This window comes from Pavona decussata, unplaced genomic scaffold, assembly GCF_977016875.1.
Source record: "Pavona decussata unplaced genomic scaffold, jaPavDecu1.1 SCAFFOLD_207, whole genome shotgun sequence".
Lineage (NCBI taxonomy): Eukaryota > Metazoa > Cnidaria > Anthozoa > Scleractinia > Agariciidae > Pavona > Pavona decussata.
The window spans coordinates 2,216,110-2,236,161 of NW_028145612.1; the positions used below are offsets into that span (position 1 = coordinate 2,216,110).

The window sequence follows — 20,052 nt, forward strand, 5'->3', positions numbered from 1 at the left end:
TCAGCCCTTCCGTCCCCAGAAGACAAAAAGAAGGCCCGGTCTATGTAGGGTTTACAGATTAGAGCATTTTTAATTTCTCCCGACAAAGTCAATTCTTTTCAACCATCCGGTCTGCAATAATTGTCTTTTCTACGGGAACTCGTCTCGTCAGGGTAATAAAATATTTCTTTTTTGGCGTTAAAATGCTTTCACAGCTATGTAATTATTTTAATAGCGTCGAATACACTCTAGCTCGAAGAGAAGGAAAGTTTATATAATCAATGGGGTAGACTTTCTCTTCTATTCAATGTATAAGGTAGTAACCCTACAGAAAAGCTGCGGGTTTATGACATGAGGGGTGGCACAATTCCTTTCCAAAAAATATATTTTTTGTTACAACAGATGGGCTTCCGTATAGCCCCCGCTTACGATATAGCATATATTATCTGCCACCCAGAATTAACCCTATCTAGACCGGGGATTGATTTGTTTTCTTTGAAGTCCGTAACGAGGAGTGATGACGTCATATGACGTGGTAATAACTTCATGATTGCCAAATGCCTGCCATCTCGGATCAGCCATTTTGAGTTTCTGGAATTCCACAAATCTTCAGGAAAGCGTTGAAATTTAAACGAAGAGTAATCAAACCAATACTAAAAGTACTGGTATTTTCCTTTATTTTATACCCTATATACCCCGCGACCGGTTTAGCTGGGTTAAGCAATTTCGCTCTAAGTTTCGACATTTGATGCCACATAGAAAGGAAGAACTTACCAGCTGGACACTCAAGGCACTTAAGGCCATTAGCATCTGTGACAGATTTATTTACAAATGTTCCCAACGGACACGGAAGCAAACGGTCTTTACTGGTAGTAAGAGCGCGGGCAAATCCAGCTCGAATAAACAGCTCACTTAAGAATTCCTTTACACCCTTTTGTACATTCGAAATGTCAATGAACTCAGAATCATTCTGCCCTAAGCCGCTAAAAAAACAAACAAACAAACAAACAAAAGTAAATAAAACGCAGATAAGGTGAATCACTAAAAACATAACTTCCGTTTTCCGAAAGCGATTGACTGTAAATACGTAAAGCACTTACAGGTGGACTGTGCAAGTATGATGCGAATTTGTAAATCTCATTATTCCGATTTTTTCTTTATCCAAAGTTCTATGAGAGAGAAATAATTTCAATGTAAGTACTTTAAGAAGATGTACAAAAATTATATACTCTGGGACATTTGAACACTTTGATATTCTATACGTATTTTTGCTGATTCTGCGGTAATGCCGTTCAGTCGTTTTCTTTCATGAGTGCTATGTGCAAGTAGAATCTATCAAAACTTGTGAATTATTTAAAATTGATTGGTCCCAATATAACAAGGCATTCAAGCATTGTTTCTGGAATTTGAAGTCAAAATAGCTACCATACTTTGACAAGGCTTTCTTTTCATGAGTTATTTTTTCTTAATTTAAAATCTCTCGGTTTCAAATTAATTTTTTTCCAAGTTAACAAATACCAATGTGGTTGTTTTCCTCGATAAACTCCCACTTCTATCAACGCTTTAATTTACAAAAAATCGTCCCAAGCAAAGGACATTTTGTGGAATGATACTCACATACTTATTGTAAGGTTGTGAACGTTGTCGAATGACTCAGCGCTGACTTGATTTAATTCTGTTCTTATCATGTATCTAAGGAAAAAAAAACACGGTTCATCATCAATTTCATAACAAAAAAAGAAAACGTTGGATTGGAATAAACATGCAGTCTATTATTGTAAGCTGTGTCATTGATTTAAATTATACCCTAAACATGTTCCGTAAGCAAGCATTATGATGGAATTTTTTTCCTTTCAATAATGCACTTTTATGTCTTTTTCTTAGTACAGCGGTTCAATTATGCCATCTTAATGTTACCCGACCGCGACTTTGTCACTGCACGCTCATTCACTTTTTTGTCCAACATGTCCACACAACAGGTTGCTAATGCGCCATTTGAGATCAGAGAAGAACGTAGATACACGTGTAACCGATTATTTAGAAGCCAAGACTGGTTCAGTAAGTCACACTTTATATCTGAGCTGATTTTCAAAAAGGATGCTATAGAAATTAAACAAATTTTGAGACTTTCTAGGCTGAAGGAATATGCTAGTCATTAACAAGACTTCCGTTACGGTTCATCACAAGAAAGTAAGATCAAAGAATAGTATGGAAGAGAAAAAGACGCTTTTCTTTGGAATTGCACATGACAGTGACATTTTCATAAAATGAAACATGACCTGTGATTCCACAAAACAAGTGCAACATTTGGCAAGTCTACCTTTCTACAACAGAATCAGCTTATTCAGAGCAAGACAGCGTTCTAAATTGATTTTTCATCTTCATACTAGATTCATGCAGCACGCAAATCACGGCGATCGAACGTCTGGAAATGATTAATGACATTTTTAAGCGGAAATCCCACGCAAAATGACACTTCAGAAGTAATCGATCACTAGGCTAACATCTCTACAGTTACAAGGGCGAAAAAGTAATCGAATTGCTTTTTAAACTAATGCTTTTTGAAGAGAAAATCCTTGTCAAGTCTTGCTCTTCCTCGCCATTTTTCTTTAAGTCCCGGATGTTGAAAACGAGTGAAATCATAGCACCGTTTGCAACAAGAAAAACATATTATTAAGTATTTGGTCGAGTCAAAAATTCCCCATAATTTCACCCTTCCCGACTAGAAATCATCCCTAAGACCTACTTTCTACGGCCAAAGGCTGTTACCTCCTAAAGAGAAGCTGAATGAAGAACCGGTTTAGGTCAACACGAAAATAAAAAAAAAATACCGCAGGAAGGATATAAGACGAGGAAGGAGCTGGACTTGTAGGACGTTTTCCCTCACTAGACTTAGTGATGTCCTCAGGAAAACTTTCTTCAGGAAGACAAACGAAAACTAAACCTAAGCGCGCCGAATTCAAAGCGAAATCGTTGTGCCTTTGTTCTTGAAAAGGTTGAACGGTGTTGAGGCCGTTTGGACACTCCGTTCAACATTTGTCCAACGTTTGCCCAACATCCGTTCACCTTTTGTTGACGAACGTTGGTCAAATGTCAAATGAAGATATTGCTTACATTGATAAGTCTCCGTTTTGAGCGGTGAAGGCCTGTGATCCAATAGTCTTGATAGGGTTATCTGAAAGCAGTCTAGAGGTAATGGAACAAAATCAGATACGAGTAATTGAAACATTTGGACAAATATCACAATTCCCCTAGACGTGCACTTTACTGTTTCTTCTCTTTTGTTGGGGCTACATTCGAATATTGTAGTTTGTATACATCCCTCGTGTGGACGATTACGTCGGTGTTGCAACTCTCTTTATTGCCTGTTTACTTGCCACTCGTCAACATTCATCGCTGCTGATAGAGTAACAGACTGGTGTGTGGAGAACGAACCGGGATGGACTCCTGTCAGATACCCGGATTTTTTGTTTGTAGTCAGTAGTATAATTATTAAGAGTCATCGTGTAACTCTCTTTAAGTGTATTTATCTCTATACCTTCTTTTAATTCATAAATCTGACCTTTTGTTGAAACATACAAACCTAGTCACCAGCTAGTAACTTACTTCCAGGTTTGACTCAGTTGCACAACATGCACGCACCCTTGAACTTGCTGGTAGGCTTCCAACCTTAATTGGTCAAATTTGGGACGGAATGTTTTGATAACGTCTCTGTCTTTCGTTATTCTCATTCTTGAAATAGGGTGTTAATACAGCATGCCAGTTATGTGTATATGAGATATGGGAAAAGGCATTAGGAAAATATTCCTTCAGTTACTTAAACGTACATTCTTTCAAGTTTCCTTAAATTCTTGAAAGCATGATGAGGGATTTTCTGGATGTGGTTCTCACTGAGCAATCTAAAACAAACAAACAAATTAAACTGAGTTTAACTTAACGTGGCGACACATAACGGGCGAAATTAATACGGCAATATGCTAAAATACTCCTGTTTCTCCGAAAGCAATTTTCGCTAATTGTCACTGTATGATATGTTAGCGGTTTGCGAGAAATCACGGACATTCACCCGTTCCACTATTGAAACCCAAAGCAACCAAAGATCGACACATGCGATCGATAACGCCACAAAGAGCATATTCAGATAAAATCACCTAGATTTGAAGATATGCATACGTGTGCATATCGTCAGAAAGATAGAAAGGCATACAGAAAATAACAGACGGATAGTTAGACGGACAGAAAAACCATTTAACCAATATGATAGTAATCTGCATGAAAAGTATCCAGGAAGCCTCTGTACTTATTAAACTAAATATTTACTGATAATTTAAGTTTCTATAAACCAATGGTATAAATTTTTTTCTAATACCGAGATTAAAGGTATGGCTAAAAATCGATACAAAGATTGCGAAATCTCTATTTGTTGTTAGAGGTCTCAAGAGAGTGATCACATTTTAGTCCTCGGCCTAATTAGCATACATCAGCTGCATCCGATCAAGTCATTGCATTCTGTAAACATAGTGGAACTGAAGACTGTCTTTCCTAGCAAACTGCATTAACACGCGATCAAATTGTTCTCATTCGCGTGACACACCTAATAGAATCCATATAAGCATTTAAAGTGGTGATTTAAACATGCAGCCTTAGCCATGGAGATAGCTGTTGCCATCTCTTTAAATTAACTACTTACATCATCTTAAGATTCGTCAGATTCTGAAAAGAATGCTCGTGGATTTCACGGAGATGGTTGTCACTGAGCACTCTGCAATTGAGAAGTTACAAATTAGCAGATATTCATTTAAGCTAACCATATCTAGACGGGACATTGTTTCGTCTTCTCAAGGTGGGGAGAATCCTTCTCCCTCCAGCCCGATAACTCTTCGACTATAAAAGCTTTTGGAATGAACGTTAGAGTATAAATTGCAGGTTCAAACAGGTTTTAAAATCTGCGGAAGTCCTGTCATCGCATTTCGTGATAATTGCGTCATGATTGCCAAAAATTCATGAAAGTGCAACATTCAAGAAGCAGTAATAAAAAAAAAAATAAAAAGGCGGTATTACAGGTCTCCCAAAAGGTAATGTAAGTTGACGCGGTATGACGTCTTGGATAGACTAAATTTGGAATGTAATGGGATTAAAAGAGATATTCACACACAATGTGCATACTTTGTCTTATATTTAAAGGGATGATGAAAAATACCCACTTGGCAAAAATTGGCATTTTATCACAATTCAAAGGATATTTGGTGATATTTTTATGCTCTCGTGACTTCATACAAACTTGTTAACATTTGTATTAGTTCTTACCGGTGTAGAACTAGCTGAGGCTCAATAACAAGACTTTTGGTGTGGAGTCGTGAAAACGTAAAACTACCAAGCTTCCATCCGAAAATTTGCGAAAATATACCAACATTTAACGAGTGGAATATTTTCATCCTTTGGCTTAGGACTTTATTACGTTATTAGTTCTGTGCAGCCGCGTCATCTTACATAAACTGTCTTTACCGCAGACAAATCAAATTCACTGAAAACTAATCATAGAATGCTAAGGTAGTATAGAAATGTAAAAACAAGGACGATGCACTTGACATTTTCGAGAAATATCCAAAATTTAAATTTTCAAAAGCCACCCTTTCTTGTCACCATGGAAACGTCATGTGAACAATAAAATGTCAAGCAGGATTTTGGCAGTTTGGTGCAATTCGCTTTGCTACTAAAAATTAAGATCAAAATTAGATCTCCTCGCCCTCACAGCCAAAATAGTGTTAATCGAGCAACAGAGCTCGGCGCATGGGATAAACTATCGGGAATAGAGACTTTTTTAAAGTAGCCTCAAATTCGTGACAAAAGATACTCACAAAAATTCAATGCTCTTAAGTTCATCAAATAATGTATCGGGTAGAGAAGTAATATTGTTGTTCTGCAAAACTCTGAAACAAAAACATGAACAACAAACGTTGATCAAATAGTGTTTAACTCGTTTAAGGTAAGTCCCTTTCGTTAAATCTTCCATGTTGTAGAAAACTGGTCACAACTGTAGACAACACTCGTGCTTAAAAAATATAACAAAGTACAGGACGAGTTTTTGGGAAGACGTCAATTTGTTGGGTTTTGCTGGCGAATTTCATTGAGGTATTAAGTTTCTGCATTCTTGCATGGAAATCGTGCTTAATATGTCATCTTATAAGTAGATACGTACATTGGATTCCGTACTTACAAGTATTTGAGTTTTCCGAGATTAGCAAATGCATCATTTGGAATGGAGGAAATTAAGTTGTTTTGCAGCAGTCTGAAGTTGAATAGAAAATTGATTAGTTTGTCATTAGTTTTGCTCAAAGGCCGCGCCCTTGTTCTCCCAAATCACTAACACAGAAAGTTTACAGCAGCGACAGGGATAACAGGAGGTGTAATTACATTAAGGTACCCGACCATGTTTTATTCCTGCAGTATCTTTGCGAATTGAAATATGAGGATACCTTTGTAACAGACAAAATAACATGGCAAGCTTGGAACTTGGGTGTGTATGTGTGTTTGTGGAGGTGGTGGAGAAGGAGGCGGGGGGTGCGGGAGAGGGGGCTACATACAGCGACGCTCCACCGAGAGGCTCAACCCCTTACAATTTTACATACCAACTTTACTTAAGTGGCGCCCTTTTTACACCCATTAAAATTTCTTTCTTTCTTTTTTTTCAAAGATGTGGTGGGGACTGAAGTATATCCCCAACTCAAAAGTAACAACACACACGGGCCTGGCAGGAGGAAGTCGTTGAAGATTGTGGTGGTAACTACGACAAAGTCTTGTGTGGCTCTGGCCCTATATCTTAACTAGGGCTAACGCTAAGTTGAAAATTCGTAGTTTCACTTTAAAACATTAACATACAATGTAGAGTTAATTGTCTAATTAATTATTTCAGTGTCACAATTCTGAAACAGTTCAACATTTATAGGTAGATTAATGTGATTTTCACACTGTGTGAAGAATGAATCAAATATGCATCCATTCTTGTGGCTCCCTGGTCGTGAAAAACTAAACAGGCTTACCATTCTCAAAGAATACTTACAAAGCTTCGAGCTTCGCAAGTCCAGCGAATGATTCATTTGTTATAAACGCGATTTTGTTGTTCTGCAAGAACCTAAAAAACAACAACAAAAACAACCAACACAACATCACCATAACAAAAGAAATTAAGAATCGACTTTAAGTAATTATTGCAAGCCAACATAAATTCAAAAATCCAAATAGCAGTGGGCCTTTTTAGAAAGCGCGTATACGGTTATGAACCTAGTAAAATTGCCCTAGACAGAGACCCTCCTCTACTCCTTCCCAATAATCCCCGTAGCTCATTAGGCAGTCCCCAGGGGGAGAATCCTGAAGCCCTCCTAAGTTAAGATGTATCCTATTTTTTTTCTCTGTTATTCTGTAAGAAAATCCAAGATGGCGGATCCAAGATGCCTGCTGACTATAGACAACAACATATGGCGTCATAAGTCTACTTTGCGCACAAAGTACTACTCCACTGCACTCCGCACCCCAAGTTTCACACCTAAGCTGAAAAGGGGTTAACGTGCTTCCTGTAGTTGATGTATGAACTTGTGCAACACTAGTGATGAGGTTGATTAACTACTTGGAAAAACAGCTAATGCAAGCTTACAAATGTTCTGCTAGACTTTTTTTGTGTGGAAAGTCTTTTTAAGGTGACTATTGGACTTTGGTTCTTTTTTTGGGGGGATGGACGTTATGTTGTATTTAGTAATAAAAAAATTCTTTTTTCGGGGGGGGGGGGGGGGGTGGGTGGGTATATTGGGGAGGAGGTGAGGGAATAACAACTTGCATCTCACTGTTGCTTATATAGCTGAACACCTTTCCCATGTCGTAATATACATTTTCTTGTTTTTCTTGTTGATAAAATGAAGATAAGGACCATAGCCTATGTGATAAACAAGGGAGCATAGTCTACACAGAGAAAACAAGAGAAAACTTAAATTGATAAATTTTTTAGTTAAAAAAGGAAAAAAACAAAGTTGTGATAAAAAACATGAAAAACGCAAGGCTTCAACGGAATTCGTTAGAACTTGCATCTTCCTGTTACTAATAGAGCTGGGAACCCTTCTTATGTCGTAACGCTCAGGTTCTTGTTTTTCTTGTTGATCGAAGGAAGATGAAAACCGTAGTCTATGTGATAAACAAGGCAGCATCGACTAGAAAGTGGCAGAGGTATAGCATCTGCTGGTTTATCATATAATCTTCTTGAAATAGGCGAAAGAATATTGTGTCAAACATACAACGTGTACAGTTCCAAAAGACTTGAAAATACACCAGGAAGTAGACTTTCAATTTTGTTCCCAGACAAGTTCCTGCAGAATAATTAATAATAATATTAGAGACAATGGAAAGTACAAAGTGACCATTGCCTTAATAAAAGATTAATCAAACAATCAATCAATCAATCAATCAATCCATCCATCCATCAGTTAACCAATAAATAAAAACATAGCTGTTTGATATAGTATTAAAAACCATATGATTCCGTTTCCAATATAAAATATTAATCTTTCAAAAACAACTATTTTCGTTCAGACTGGGAGCTAAGGCATGAAACAGAATAAGGGAAACCGGAGAGACGGAATGAGTTCAGGAGCCTACCAGAGAGATATGCATAAGTGGGCGCTGTCAACCTGAAAACTATAAGAAATAAACTTCAGGACAGTATATCTACCTTTAGCCCTTTTATGGTTTTAAACGCTTTACGGAAACATTAAGCCTACCTGACGACAAGCTGCAATATGGTTGGTATAACTTTCTAATTTCGAATAATGTCACAGACATAAGGAAGTCGTTGGAGATTGTGCTAGTAACTACGACAATGTCTTGTGTGGCTCTGTCCCCATATCCTAACTAGGGCTAACGTACAGTTTAAAATTCGTAGGTTCACTTTAGGACTTTAACATACAATGAAGAGTTAATTTGTCTGATCAATTATTTCAGTGTCAATGTTCTGAAACAGTTCCACATTTATAGGTAAATTAAACTGATTTTCACACTGTGCAAGGATTGAATCAAAACTAACTGAAAGAATGCATCCATTCATGTGGCACCCTGGTCGTGAAAAACTAAACAGGCTTTTCATTCCCAAAGAATACTTACAAACCGCCGAGCTTCGCAAGTTCAACAAATGATTCATTTGTTATAAACGCAATTTTGTTGTTCTGCAATAACCTGAAATACACCAACCAAAACAAGCAACACAACATCACCATAACAAAAGAAATTAAGTACCGACTTAAAGTAATTCTTGCATGCGAATATAGATTTGATATTCCAAATAGCGGTGGGCCTTTTAAGAAAGCGCGTATACGGTTATGAACGTGGTAAAATTGCCCTAGAGAGAGACCCTCCTCTACCCCTTCCCAATAATTCCCTTAGCTTATTAGACAGACCCCAGGGGGAGACTCCCAAAGACCTCTTAAGTTAAGATGTATCCTAATTTTTTTCTCTGCTATTCTGTCTGTAAAAAAATCCAAGATGGCGGATCCAAGATGCCGGCTGGTTGTAGAGAACAAGATATGGCGTCATAAGTCTACTTTGCGCACAAAGTACTACTCCACTTCACCCTGCACCCCCAAGTTTCACATCTAAGCTTAAAAGGGGTTAATATGCTTGCTGTAGTTGATGTATAAACTTTTGCAACACTAGTGATAAGATTGATTAACTACTTGGGGAAGTAGCAAATGCAAGCTTAAAAATGTTCTGCTATTATTGTATTGGACTTTGGTTCTTTTTTGGGGGGATGGAGGTTACGTTATATTAAGAAATAAAAAGTTCTTTTTCAGGGGGATGGTGGTGGGAAGGATGTGAGGGAATAACAACTTGCATGTCACTGTTGCTTATATAGCTAAACACCTTTCCCATGTCGTGATATACATGTTCTAGTTTTTTTTTTTTTTTTTTGATAAAATAAAGATAAGGACCATGGCATATGTGATAAACAAGGGGGCATCGTCTACACAGAGAAAACAAGAGAAAAACTTAAATTGATAATTTTTTTTGGTTAAAAAAGGAAAAAAACAGAGTTGTGATAAGAAACAGGAGAATAGTAAGGCTTCAACGCAATTCGTTAGAACTTGCATCTCCCTGTTACTAATATAGCTGGGAAGCGTTCTACGTCATAATGCTCAGGTTCTTGTTTTTTTTGTTGATCGAAGGAAGATGAAGACCATAGTCTATGTGATAAACAAGGCGGCATCGACTAGAAAGTGGCAAAGGAATAGCATCTGCTGGTTTATCATATAATCTTCTTGAAATAAGCGAAAGAATATTGTGTCAAACATACAACATGTCTAGTTCCAAAAGACTTGAAAATACACCAGGAGGTAGACTTTGAATTTTGTTCCCAGACAAGTTCCTGCAGGATAATTAATAATAATATTAGGGACAATAGAAAGTACAAAATATCCATTGCCTTAATAAAAGATTAATCAGTCAATCAATCAATCAATCAATCAATCAATCAATCAATCAATCAATCAATCAATCAATCAGTCAATTAATCCATTAGTTAAAAAATGAATGAAAATCAGCTGCTTGATATTGTATGAAAAACCATTCCGTTTCCAATAAAAAAGCAGATTCAAAAACAACTGTTTTCGTTCAGATTGGGAGCTAGGGCATGAAACAGAATAAAGGGAAGCTGGGGAGTAGGAGTGACATCTGGAGACTACCAGAGAGATAAATATTAGTGAGCGCTGTCAACCTGACAACTGTAAGAAATAAACTGCAGGACACTATATCTGCCTATAGCCATTTTACGGTTATAAGCGCTTTAAGGAAATATTAAGCCCAACTGACGACAAGTTGCAATATGGTTGGTATAACTTTTTAATTTCGAATAATGTCACAGACAGGAGGAAGTCGTTGGAGATTGTGGTGGTAACTACGACAATGTCTTGTGTGGCTCTGGCCCCATATCTTAACTACGGCTAAGGTACAGTTGAAAATTCGTAGGTTCACTTTAGGACTTTAGCATACAATAAAGGGTTAATTTGTCTGATCAATTATTTCAGCGTCAATGTTCTGAAACAGTTCCACATTTATAGGTAAATTAGTCTGATTTTCACACAGTGCGAGGATTGAATCAAAACTAACTGAAAGAATGCATCCATTCATGTGGCAACCTGGTCGTGAAAAACTAAACAGGCTTTTCATTCCCAAAGGATACTTACAAAACGCCGAGCTTCGCAAGTTCAACAAATGATTCATTTGTTATAAACGCAATTTTGTTGTTCTGCAATAACCTGTAATACACCAAACAAAACAACCAACACATCATCACCATAACAAAAGAAATTAAGTACCGACTTAAAGTAATTCTTGCATGCGAATATAGATTTGATATTCCAAATAGCGGTGGGCTTTTTTAGAAAGCGCGTATACGGTTATGAACCTAGTAAAATTGCCCTAGAGAGAGACCCTCCTCTACCCCTTCCCAATAATTCCCTTAGCTTATTAGGCAGACCCCAGGGGGAGACTCCCAAAGCCCGTCCTAAGTTAAGATGTATCCTAATTTTTTTCTCTGTTATTTTGTAAAAAAATCCAAGATGGCGGATCCAAGATGCCGGCTGGCTGTAGAGAACAAGATATGGCGTCATAAGTCTACTTTGCGGACAAAGTACTACTCCACTTCCCCATGCACCCCCAAGTTTCACATCTAAGCTGAAAATGGATTAACGTGCTTCTTGTAGTTGATGTATAAACTTGTGAAACACTAGCGATAAGATTTATTAACTTCTTGGGAAATAGCAAATGCAAGCTTAAAATTGTTCTGCTAGACTTTTTTGTGTGGAAAGTTTTTTCAGGAGACTATTGGACTTTGGTTCTTTTTTGGGGGGACGGCGGTTACGTTGCATTAAGAAATAGAAAATTCTTTTTTTTTTTGGGGGGGGGGGGATGGTAGTGGGAAGGATGAGAGGGAATAACAACTTGCATCTCACTGTTGCTTATATAGCTGAACAACTTTCCCATGTCGTAATATATATGTTTTTGTTTTTCTTGTTGATTAAATAAAGATAAAGACCATAGCATATGTGATAAACAAGGGGGTTTTGGTTAAAAAAAGAAAAAAAACAGAGTTGTGATAAGAAACACGAAAATAGTAAGGCTTCAACGGAATTCGTTAGAACTTGCATCTCCCTGTTACTAATATAGCTGGGAGCCCTTCTTATGTCGTAATGCTCAGGTTCTTGTTTTTCTTGTTGATCGAAGGAAGATGAAGACTATACTGGTCTATGTGATAAACAAGGCGGCATCGACTAGAAAGTGGCAAAGGAATAGCATCTGCTGGTTTATAATATAATCTTCTTGAAATAAGCGAAAGAATATTGTGTCAAACATACAACATGTCCAGTTCCAAAAGACTTGAAAATACACCAGGAGGTAGACTTTGAATTTTGTTCCCAGACAAGTTCCTGCAGGATAATTAATAATAATATTAGGGACAATAGAAAGTACAAAGTAACCATTGCTTTAATAAAAGATCAATCAATCAATCAATCAATCAATCAATCAATCAATCAATCCATCAGTTAATAAATGAATGAAAAATATTTGTTGATATTGTATGAAAAACCATTCCGTTTCCAATATAAAACAGGTTCAAAAACAACTACTTTCGTTAATAGTGGGAGCTCGTGTATAAAACAGAATAAGGGAAGCCGGAGAGACGGAATGAGTTTAGGAGGCTACCAGAGAAATAAACTAAGGGTGCGTTCGATTGATCCTATTGTGGAATAAGAATACATTCTGGATTATTCCAGAATAGCCATTCCATCCTTTTGTCAATAAAACGATTATTCCGTTTCTGGAATAATGCCCGCGACATAACACGCAGACAGCGGTTTTCCGAAGGAAAATACAAATTTCCGTAACATCGTGAACAGCAACATGGCAGCCACATTGAAGGTCATTGTTGCAGGTTTTTCAACTTTTGTTGAAGAATTTCTCGAGAGGGACTCTTAACAAGAGAAAGAAGATGTCTTAGAAGTGTTTCTGCCTCTGTTTTATGCAAATAACTTGTTGTCGGAGCGGCGTAAAGCGGTTCGCATCGAAGGTTATGCGGAAACTGTTGTTCCCAATTATAATTTGTCAGAGTTTCGCAGCCATTTTCGCATTTCGGCGACACATTTGAGCAGCTTGTTGTAGAACTTAGAAACTGTCCAGAGCTTCCTACTGGCCTGCAGCACGGAGGTAGAGAGCCGATAAGTGTTGAGCCGCGAAGCATGACGTCATTATTCCGGATTTTTTCAAGTATTCTGCTCTCTGGAGCAGAATGTTTGGAATACATTCCATGTATTCCGGAATTGGAATAGCGTCTCAATCGAGTGGTTGTTCGGGTTTATTCCTATTATTCTTATTCCGGAATAGTGTCAATCGAACGCACCCTAAGTGAGCGCGGTCAACCTGACAACTATGAGAAATAAACTGCAGGACAGTATATCTACATTTGGTATACCTCAGTGACCGACTATCGCGTAACGCGCAATCTTATTGGCTACATGCACAGGCGCCGTCTATAGATCGATAGACGGCAGTTTGTCAGACCGCGCGCGATTTAGCATGCATCATTGCACAAATATATATCAAAATTTATGATAAAAAAAGATTTTTTTGCTTCATATGTCGATCACTCAGGTATGCTAAAACAATTAGACGGCTCGCTCTCGGTTTCTATCGCCTTTGATAGTTGGCTCGGGACATCCGATAGAAACCTCGAGCTCGCCGTCTTATTGTTAAATAGCCATTTTACGGTTTTAAGCGCTTTAAGGAAACATTAAGCCGAACTGACGACAAGTTGCAATATGGTTGGTATAACTTTCTAATTTCAAATAATGTCACAGACAGGAGGAAGTCGAACGACAATGTCTTGTGTGGCTCTGGCCCCATATCCTAACTAGGGCTAACGTACAGTTGAAAATTCGTAGGTTCACTTTAGGACTTTAACATACAATAAAGAGTTAACTTGTCGGATCAATTATTTCAGTGTCAATATTCTGAAACAGTTCCACATTTATAGGTAAATTAATCTGATTTTCACACAGTGCGAGGATTGAATCAAAACTAACTGAAAGAATACATCCATTCATGTGGCACCCTGGTCGTGAAAAACTAAACAGGCTTTTCTTTCTCAAAGAATACTTACAAAACGCTGAGCTTCGCAAGGTCAACGAATGATTCATTTGTTATAAACGCAATTTTGTTGTTCTGCAATAACCTGAAATACACCAACAAAAACAACCAACACAACATCACCAAAACAAAAGAAGCAAGACGCTGTGGGGGCGTTTACTTGGGTGCCGTTGTATTAGGAGTATTTGAGCATGCACGTTAGTTCAGTCTTTGGTGACAGGTGAACGATAAACGATTCGCTGAGAGTCTAAGGCATCATATTTGCGATAAACGTGATGTAGTTCGACCGAAAATGTCACGCAAACAAAATAAAACATTTCTCTCTTTAATACTAAACACGTCGGATTTTGTAACCATGAGGTGCATCTAAGATAATGATGGATTTTGGCGACAAAGGAGTATTTGCGGTTCCATTGGTAATGATGAATTTTGGCGACAGAGGGGTATTTGTGCGAATACCTTTCCACCCTGATACCCTTTTTTTCTGGGCTTTTTATGAGAGATGTTCCATCTTTTTCACTGGTAACAGCGCACGATCGCAAAATGTCACGCAGAACGTGCAATATGACACGCGTGCGTAAAGGCATGCGTTCTATATGGGACGCGTGCTGGTGAGAGTAAAAGCGGAAAGAGTTTGCAGAATGGTATGTGGCATGGCGTGCAAAATGGTATAATTATGGGAAATACGATTTACGCGGGGAATAAATTAACTGAAGAGCCCATCCTGTTTTCGCGCCAATTTTATAAGAGCAGCAGTTTTTTCGATGTTGCGGACTATCAAACAACCAAACAACAGATCGAGGATTAGAAAATATACGCCTGGGATAGAACATGTCTGATCGCTGGTTAGGAAGTGAGAGTGAATAACTCGATGAAGTTTCGCATTCAAGGAACTAAGAATGCATTAAATTTCGAGTTGACAAAGAGAACGTGGCAGCGGTTAGCCTAGACAAAAAGCAACACCAGACTGGAGAAATAACATCAGTCCAAGGCCAAAACTATTATGTGAGAAATTTTAAATTTAAACTCGGTCATTTTATCAGACTCTTTGACGGTTACAATTTGTACAACTCATGGGAGAATTATGTTCTACTTTTTCTCACCTTACATTTTCGTCGAGCGACGAGTACGCAAGCCACTTTTGAGCTGCTAAGCTAGCTACCTAGCTATTCAATGCGGTGATTCAGGTAGCTATAGTTCAGTTACGCGTTATCGAACTTAACATATCCGTCTTTAATTAAGGTCTTTCAGTGCCAGACGTCCCAACCTTCAATGAGATTTAAAAGCGAAAAAGCCTTAGAGCAAAAGAAGCAGATGACAAGTATGGTGTCTAATTATCGACACTGGTTGTGTGAAAGGTTGTGAAACTATTCTCATCACAAATGCATTTTGGTTAAATTGTTGTTCATTTTCCCGCTCATGATAAATGAATCATCGAGCATACAGGGTACGAGAATTGATCTTTTACCGAGGGTTTAAAAAAGAATGAAAAAAAAAATGTTTATTATTTGCCTAGCTCGTTAAAGGATCAATCTTTGTCCTGAGAAGACTTCACCCTGCCACGTTATTTTTGTCAACCGAAGTCACATGGAGTAAAGTGAACATGTAATTTAATTTACTACGGATTCTGACTCATACTTCCTTGCATGCGAAAACTATAAACAGATTTCATCGCTTTCTTTACCCTCACTTCTTCCAAATCAGCAATCAGACGATCAAATCCTCGAATTGTTGTTAATATTTAGCAAGAGTCCGCAGCATCAAAAAAGCTGCCGCTCTTATAAAATTGGCGCGAAAACAGGATGCGCTCTTCAGTTAATTTATTCCCCGCGTAAATCGTATTTCGCATAATTATGCCATTCTGCACGCCATGCCACATACCATTCCACAAACTAATTCCTCCTTTTACCCTCACCGACCTTACAGAACATCCGATTTACAGAAAGTTAACTCAACGAATCTATTTGATGATCACTGGGATAGGACAGAACTTTAATGACAAAATCAAAGCGCCCTGAGAGTGACCAAAGAATGAACTATTTCAAATTATGTCTATAGTTATTTGTTTATTAAACACGCAAAAAAGAAAATAAACTTCACTCGCACTGGAAGGCGACGCAAAGGTCGAAGTGTACGTTCATTCTTTTAGTAGTTTTGCGTGATTGCCAATGGACAAAATATCATGACACAAAAGAGAGTGTTTCCAGGATTTAAAAGTGCTTTAAATGAAAGAAGCTGGGTTTATAAAGTGGAAAGACACTGCAGCTCCCGTGGCGATTGAATAACAAGCAGAAACCGTCCAGTTTTCCTTCCAAGAACCGCCGAAAATATTTTCTTTCTGAATGCTGCGTCGCCGGATGAAACTTGATACACGTGAACGATTTTGGTTGTCTAGCACGTGACCGATTTCTTCCCGGTGTTTTCAGCGTGGCAATTCCTTTGTGCATCCAAACGACGGCTTCTTTCAACGTTTTGTAACATCGGAAGGGGCTTTCAGTTTTGCTAAAGCCCGGGTGCTAAAGTTGCTATTTTGGCTTTATCCAACGTAAAAATAAAAATGCGTTTAGCGTTGCGGTACTCAGTTGTTGTTGGTATGAATATGCAAATTTTCGGCGTTTACGTTTGTTCCAATGAATCGATCTTATCGATAACACTCGACTCCGAAGGAAAGATTTTTTTTTCAGATTCTACGTTTAGCGTGTCAATTTGGCGTGCCAGTGCGTTCACCTTTTTCCCTGTTTTCCCATGAGGATCACATTTTGGTTTTATCCAAGTGAACGTAAATAAAGAAATGAATTCGTCAAGCGTTGATTGTCACTGTGCATTAGCAAACTTTCAGTGTTTACATTTGTTCTGGTGAATAGATCTTCAGCATCGCTCACACTGGACCCCGTATGAAATTTATTTTCGAAGCTTTAGTTTTAGTTTCCTACTTTACCCTAAGCCTTTCACCCATGGTCTTGAATCTTTAAAGTTAATTGAACGTTTTCTTTCTTGTATTGCGGCCAGAGAAATGAAAAGTTTTGCTCAGCTGTATGTAAATTCAGTGTTTACGGCCTGATCTTATCGATTACGTTTGACACCGGATGGGAATTTATCGAGAAGAGCCAAAAGAGCGTCTGAGGTTAATTAAAGTCGAACTTTTGGAAAATATCCGTCCTGAAACGAAAGTTGCCCCTTCGGTTTCGTTCAATGGAAGGAGTTAGCAGACAACACACATACTAGCTGTTTTCTTTTAAGAATACGATATTCGTTGTGTTAATTTTACGTCCTTGTTTTTTGTCCCGTAATCAGGCGGCTGATGATGAATACATGCAGGGTCACAGACGGACTATAACCGCCGGTAATACCGGGGGTTATAGTCCGTCTGTGACGCAGGCTACCAGACTCGCAGACTCGGCCAACATGTAGCGCACGCGCACTAGATCACTGCGTTTTAGCATATACGAAGAAATCCTATTTTATAACATGGCGCTCCGCCCAAGTAATTAAGGACCGACTTTAAGTAATTCTTGCATGCGAACATAGATTTAATATTCCAAATAGCGGTTGGCCTTTCTAGAAAGCGCGTATACGGTTATGAACCTAGTAAAATTGCCCTATAGAGAGACCCTCCACTACCTTCTCCCAATAATCCCCGTAGTTCATTAATCAGACCCCAGCGGGAGACTACTGAAGCCCTCCTAAGTTAAGATGTATCTTATTTTTTTTTCTCTGATATTCTGTACTATTCTGTAAAAAAGACTTCAAGGTGGCGGATCCAAGATGCCGGCTGCATATAGAGAACAAGATATGGCGTCATAAGTCTACTAGCCTCTACTTTGCAGACCTCCTTTTTAGAAGACTATTGGACTTTGGTTCTTTTTTGGAGGGAGGGAGATTACGTTGCATTTAGTAACAGAAAATTATGAAGACCATAGTCTATGTGATAAACAAAGCGGCATCGACTAGACAGAGGCGAAGATATAGCATCTGGTTTATCATATAATCTTCTTGAAATAAGCGAAAGAATATTGTGTCAAACATACAACTTGTCCAGTTCCAAAAGACTTGAAAATACACCAGGAGGTAGACTTTGAATTTCGTTCCCAGACAAGTCCCTGCAGGATAATTAAAAATAATATTAGAGACAATGGAAAGTACAAAGTGACCATTGCCTTAATAAAAAATCAATCAATCAATCAATCAATCAATCAATCAATCAATCAATCAATCAATCCATCAGGTAATGAATGAATGAAAAATAGCTGCTTGATATTGTATGAAAAACCATTCCGTTTCCAATAAAAAACACAAATCCCTTATCAACTTACAGGAGGGTCAGCTTTGATAATTTGGAGAATATTCCAGCCGGAAGACTTCGAAGTTTATTCGTATACAAGTACCTGCAAGAAATAGGACACTGGTCAATTTTAAGTGGCAAGGAGAAATCACGCGCATAGCCACGTGCATACGGACATAAGTGACATTGTCAAGGCCATATAAAAACAATTTCAAATGAAACACCGAGAAATGTCGAAAGTCTTAACCTTTTGTAGTTTAACATTCCTAATATCTACTGCTTGCTTTGTTGTTACAGATTTCATTTAGGTAACATTGCATTCTGAATATCACCTCGAAAGATATGATGGCTTGGAAAACAACGATTCCTTCAGTTGTGTTTATCTTTTTGAAAAGTCCGAACTGAAGTGTCGGTCATGATTTTAATTTCATCATCAGTATCGTGACCAAGAAATATAGTAAAAAAAAAAAATGGAAAAACAATCGAATGAATAAATCAACAAATTGGCCTTCTTAACGTAAATTCAACATGAAAATAAAAAAAACCTCCAACTGTAAACTTACAGACTTTGAAGATTGTTCAGTTTAGAGAATACAGTTCCTGGCAGTTCAGCGATTGAGTTACTTCCAAGATGCCTAATCAAGTTGAAAGGTATAAAAGAAAATAAAAACTTCAGTAATAGGTAGTTTGCATCGCCGTCATGTTGGTGTACAGAACAAAAGAAAATTTGTTCACAAAGTTTGCATAAAAATGGCAGGTAACTCCCAGAGGAGAAAAATATCATTGTCCCTGTCCACCAACATGGCTGCCATGACGTCACATGTAAACCGTCAATTAGATCTGCGTTCTCCTTCCTGTACTAGCTAAGGCAATATTTGTTGAAAGAGCTCATCTCAGTATGAATATGTTAGTTATGGCGTTTAATCAATTCTTTTCTGAAAGGGAGGAAAGGTTGACTTAAATGGAAGTTAACGTCAACGACGCTCACATTGTTATACGAATGCGAATGGCACCTAACATATAGCTCGTACATTCAATTCATACTTTTCCAAACTTCAGATTTGCTCAAGTAAATTAATGAATGAGTGAGGCAGAGGAGGGGGGGGGGGAGGGTCTTTCTTCTAAGGTTTTCGTCCTACTATCGTCACATTTTAGCAGCCCTCTTGGTACTTATGACATATGCAAATTAGGTCACGTGACTCAGTTTTTCGCGAAAGGAACGTAGGCCCAGGTGTTAATCCACCTGAGTGGTATTTTTTTTTTTAGGGGAAGAGTTTTTATGAAATTGCCTTCTTAATTCTTTAATGGCTAATAATTTACCCTCCACCCATCCATCAGGCTTCGGTTGCTCCACTCGAGGCGACTGATGGTTGGCGTATAACATACATCAGGGGAATGCGAACGCCGTAGTATTCTTGGCTCAAAAGAAAACCTTCGTTTCGGTGGATCAAAGCGCCTCTATTGAGTGGTTTATATCGTCCTTATTTGAACGCACCCAAAAATTTTTCCTAAACGGTTCTCTTCCCAGCAACTGTGTATTGTCCTGCGGTTTCCCTCAGGGGACAATTTTGGGAACACGCCTTTTTCTCTCATACATTTATGACCTACCCAAT

The 20,052-nt window shown here is 38.1% G+C and overlaps 1 protein-coding gene across 1 annotated transcript in view; it reads right to left on the bottom strand.

Annotated features, from left to right (window-relative positions):
- The window catches only part of LOC146460871 (uncharacterized), an 85,433-nt gene that overhangs the window by 14,749 nt on the left and 50,632 nt on the right, over nt 1-20,052 (bottom strand). The window contains exons 13-30 of the mRNA XM_085087780.1: nt 19,003-19,074; nt 18,471-18,542; nt 18,186-18,257; nt 14,171-14,242; nt 12,369-12,440; nt 11,199-11,270; nt 10,310-10,381; nt 9,124-9,195; nt 8,262-8,333; nt 7,040-7,111; nt 6,197-6,268; nt 5,838-5,909; nt 4,670-4,741; nt 3,807-3,878; nt 3,094-3,165; nt 1,597-1,671; nt 1,080-1,148; nt 754-962 (exon numbers count right to left, since the gene is read on the bottom strand). Of these exons, the coding sequence (XP_084943906.1) occupies nt 754-962; nt 1,080-1,148; nt 1,597-1,671; nt 3,094-3,165; nt 3,807-3,878; nt 4,670-4,741; nt 5,838-5,909; nt 6,197-6,268; nt 7,040-7,111; nt 8,262-8,333; nt 9,124-9,195; nt 10,310-10,381; nt 11,199-11,270; nt 12,369-12,373 (1,078 nt within the window). The 5' untranslated portion in view covers nt 12,374-12,440; nt 14,171-14,242; nt 18,186-18,257; nt 18,471-18,542; nt 19,003-19,074. The remainder of the gene's footprint in view (nt 1-753; nt 963-1,079; nt 1,149-1,596; nt 1,672-3,093; nt 3,166-3,806; nt 3,879-4,669; nt 4,742-5,837; nt 5,910-6,196; nt 6,269-7,039; nt 7,112-8,261; nt 8,334-9,123; nt 9,196-10,309; nt 10,382-11,198; nt 11,271-12,368; nt 12,441-14,170; nt 14,243-18,185; nt 18,258-18,470; nt 18,543-19,002; nt 19,075-20,052) is intronic.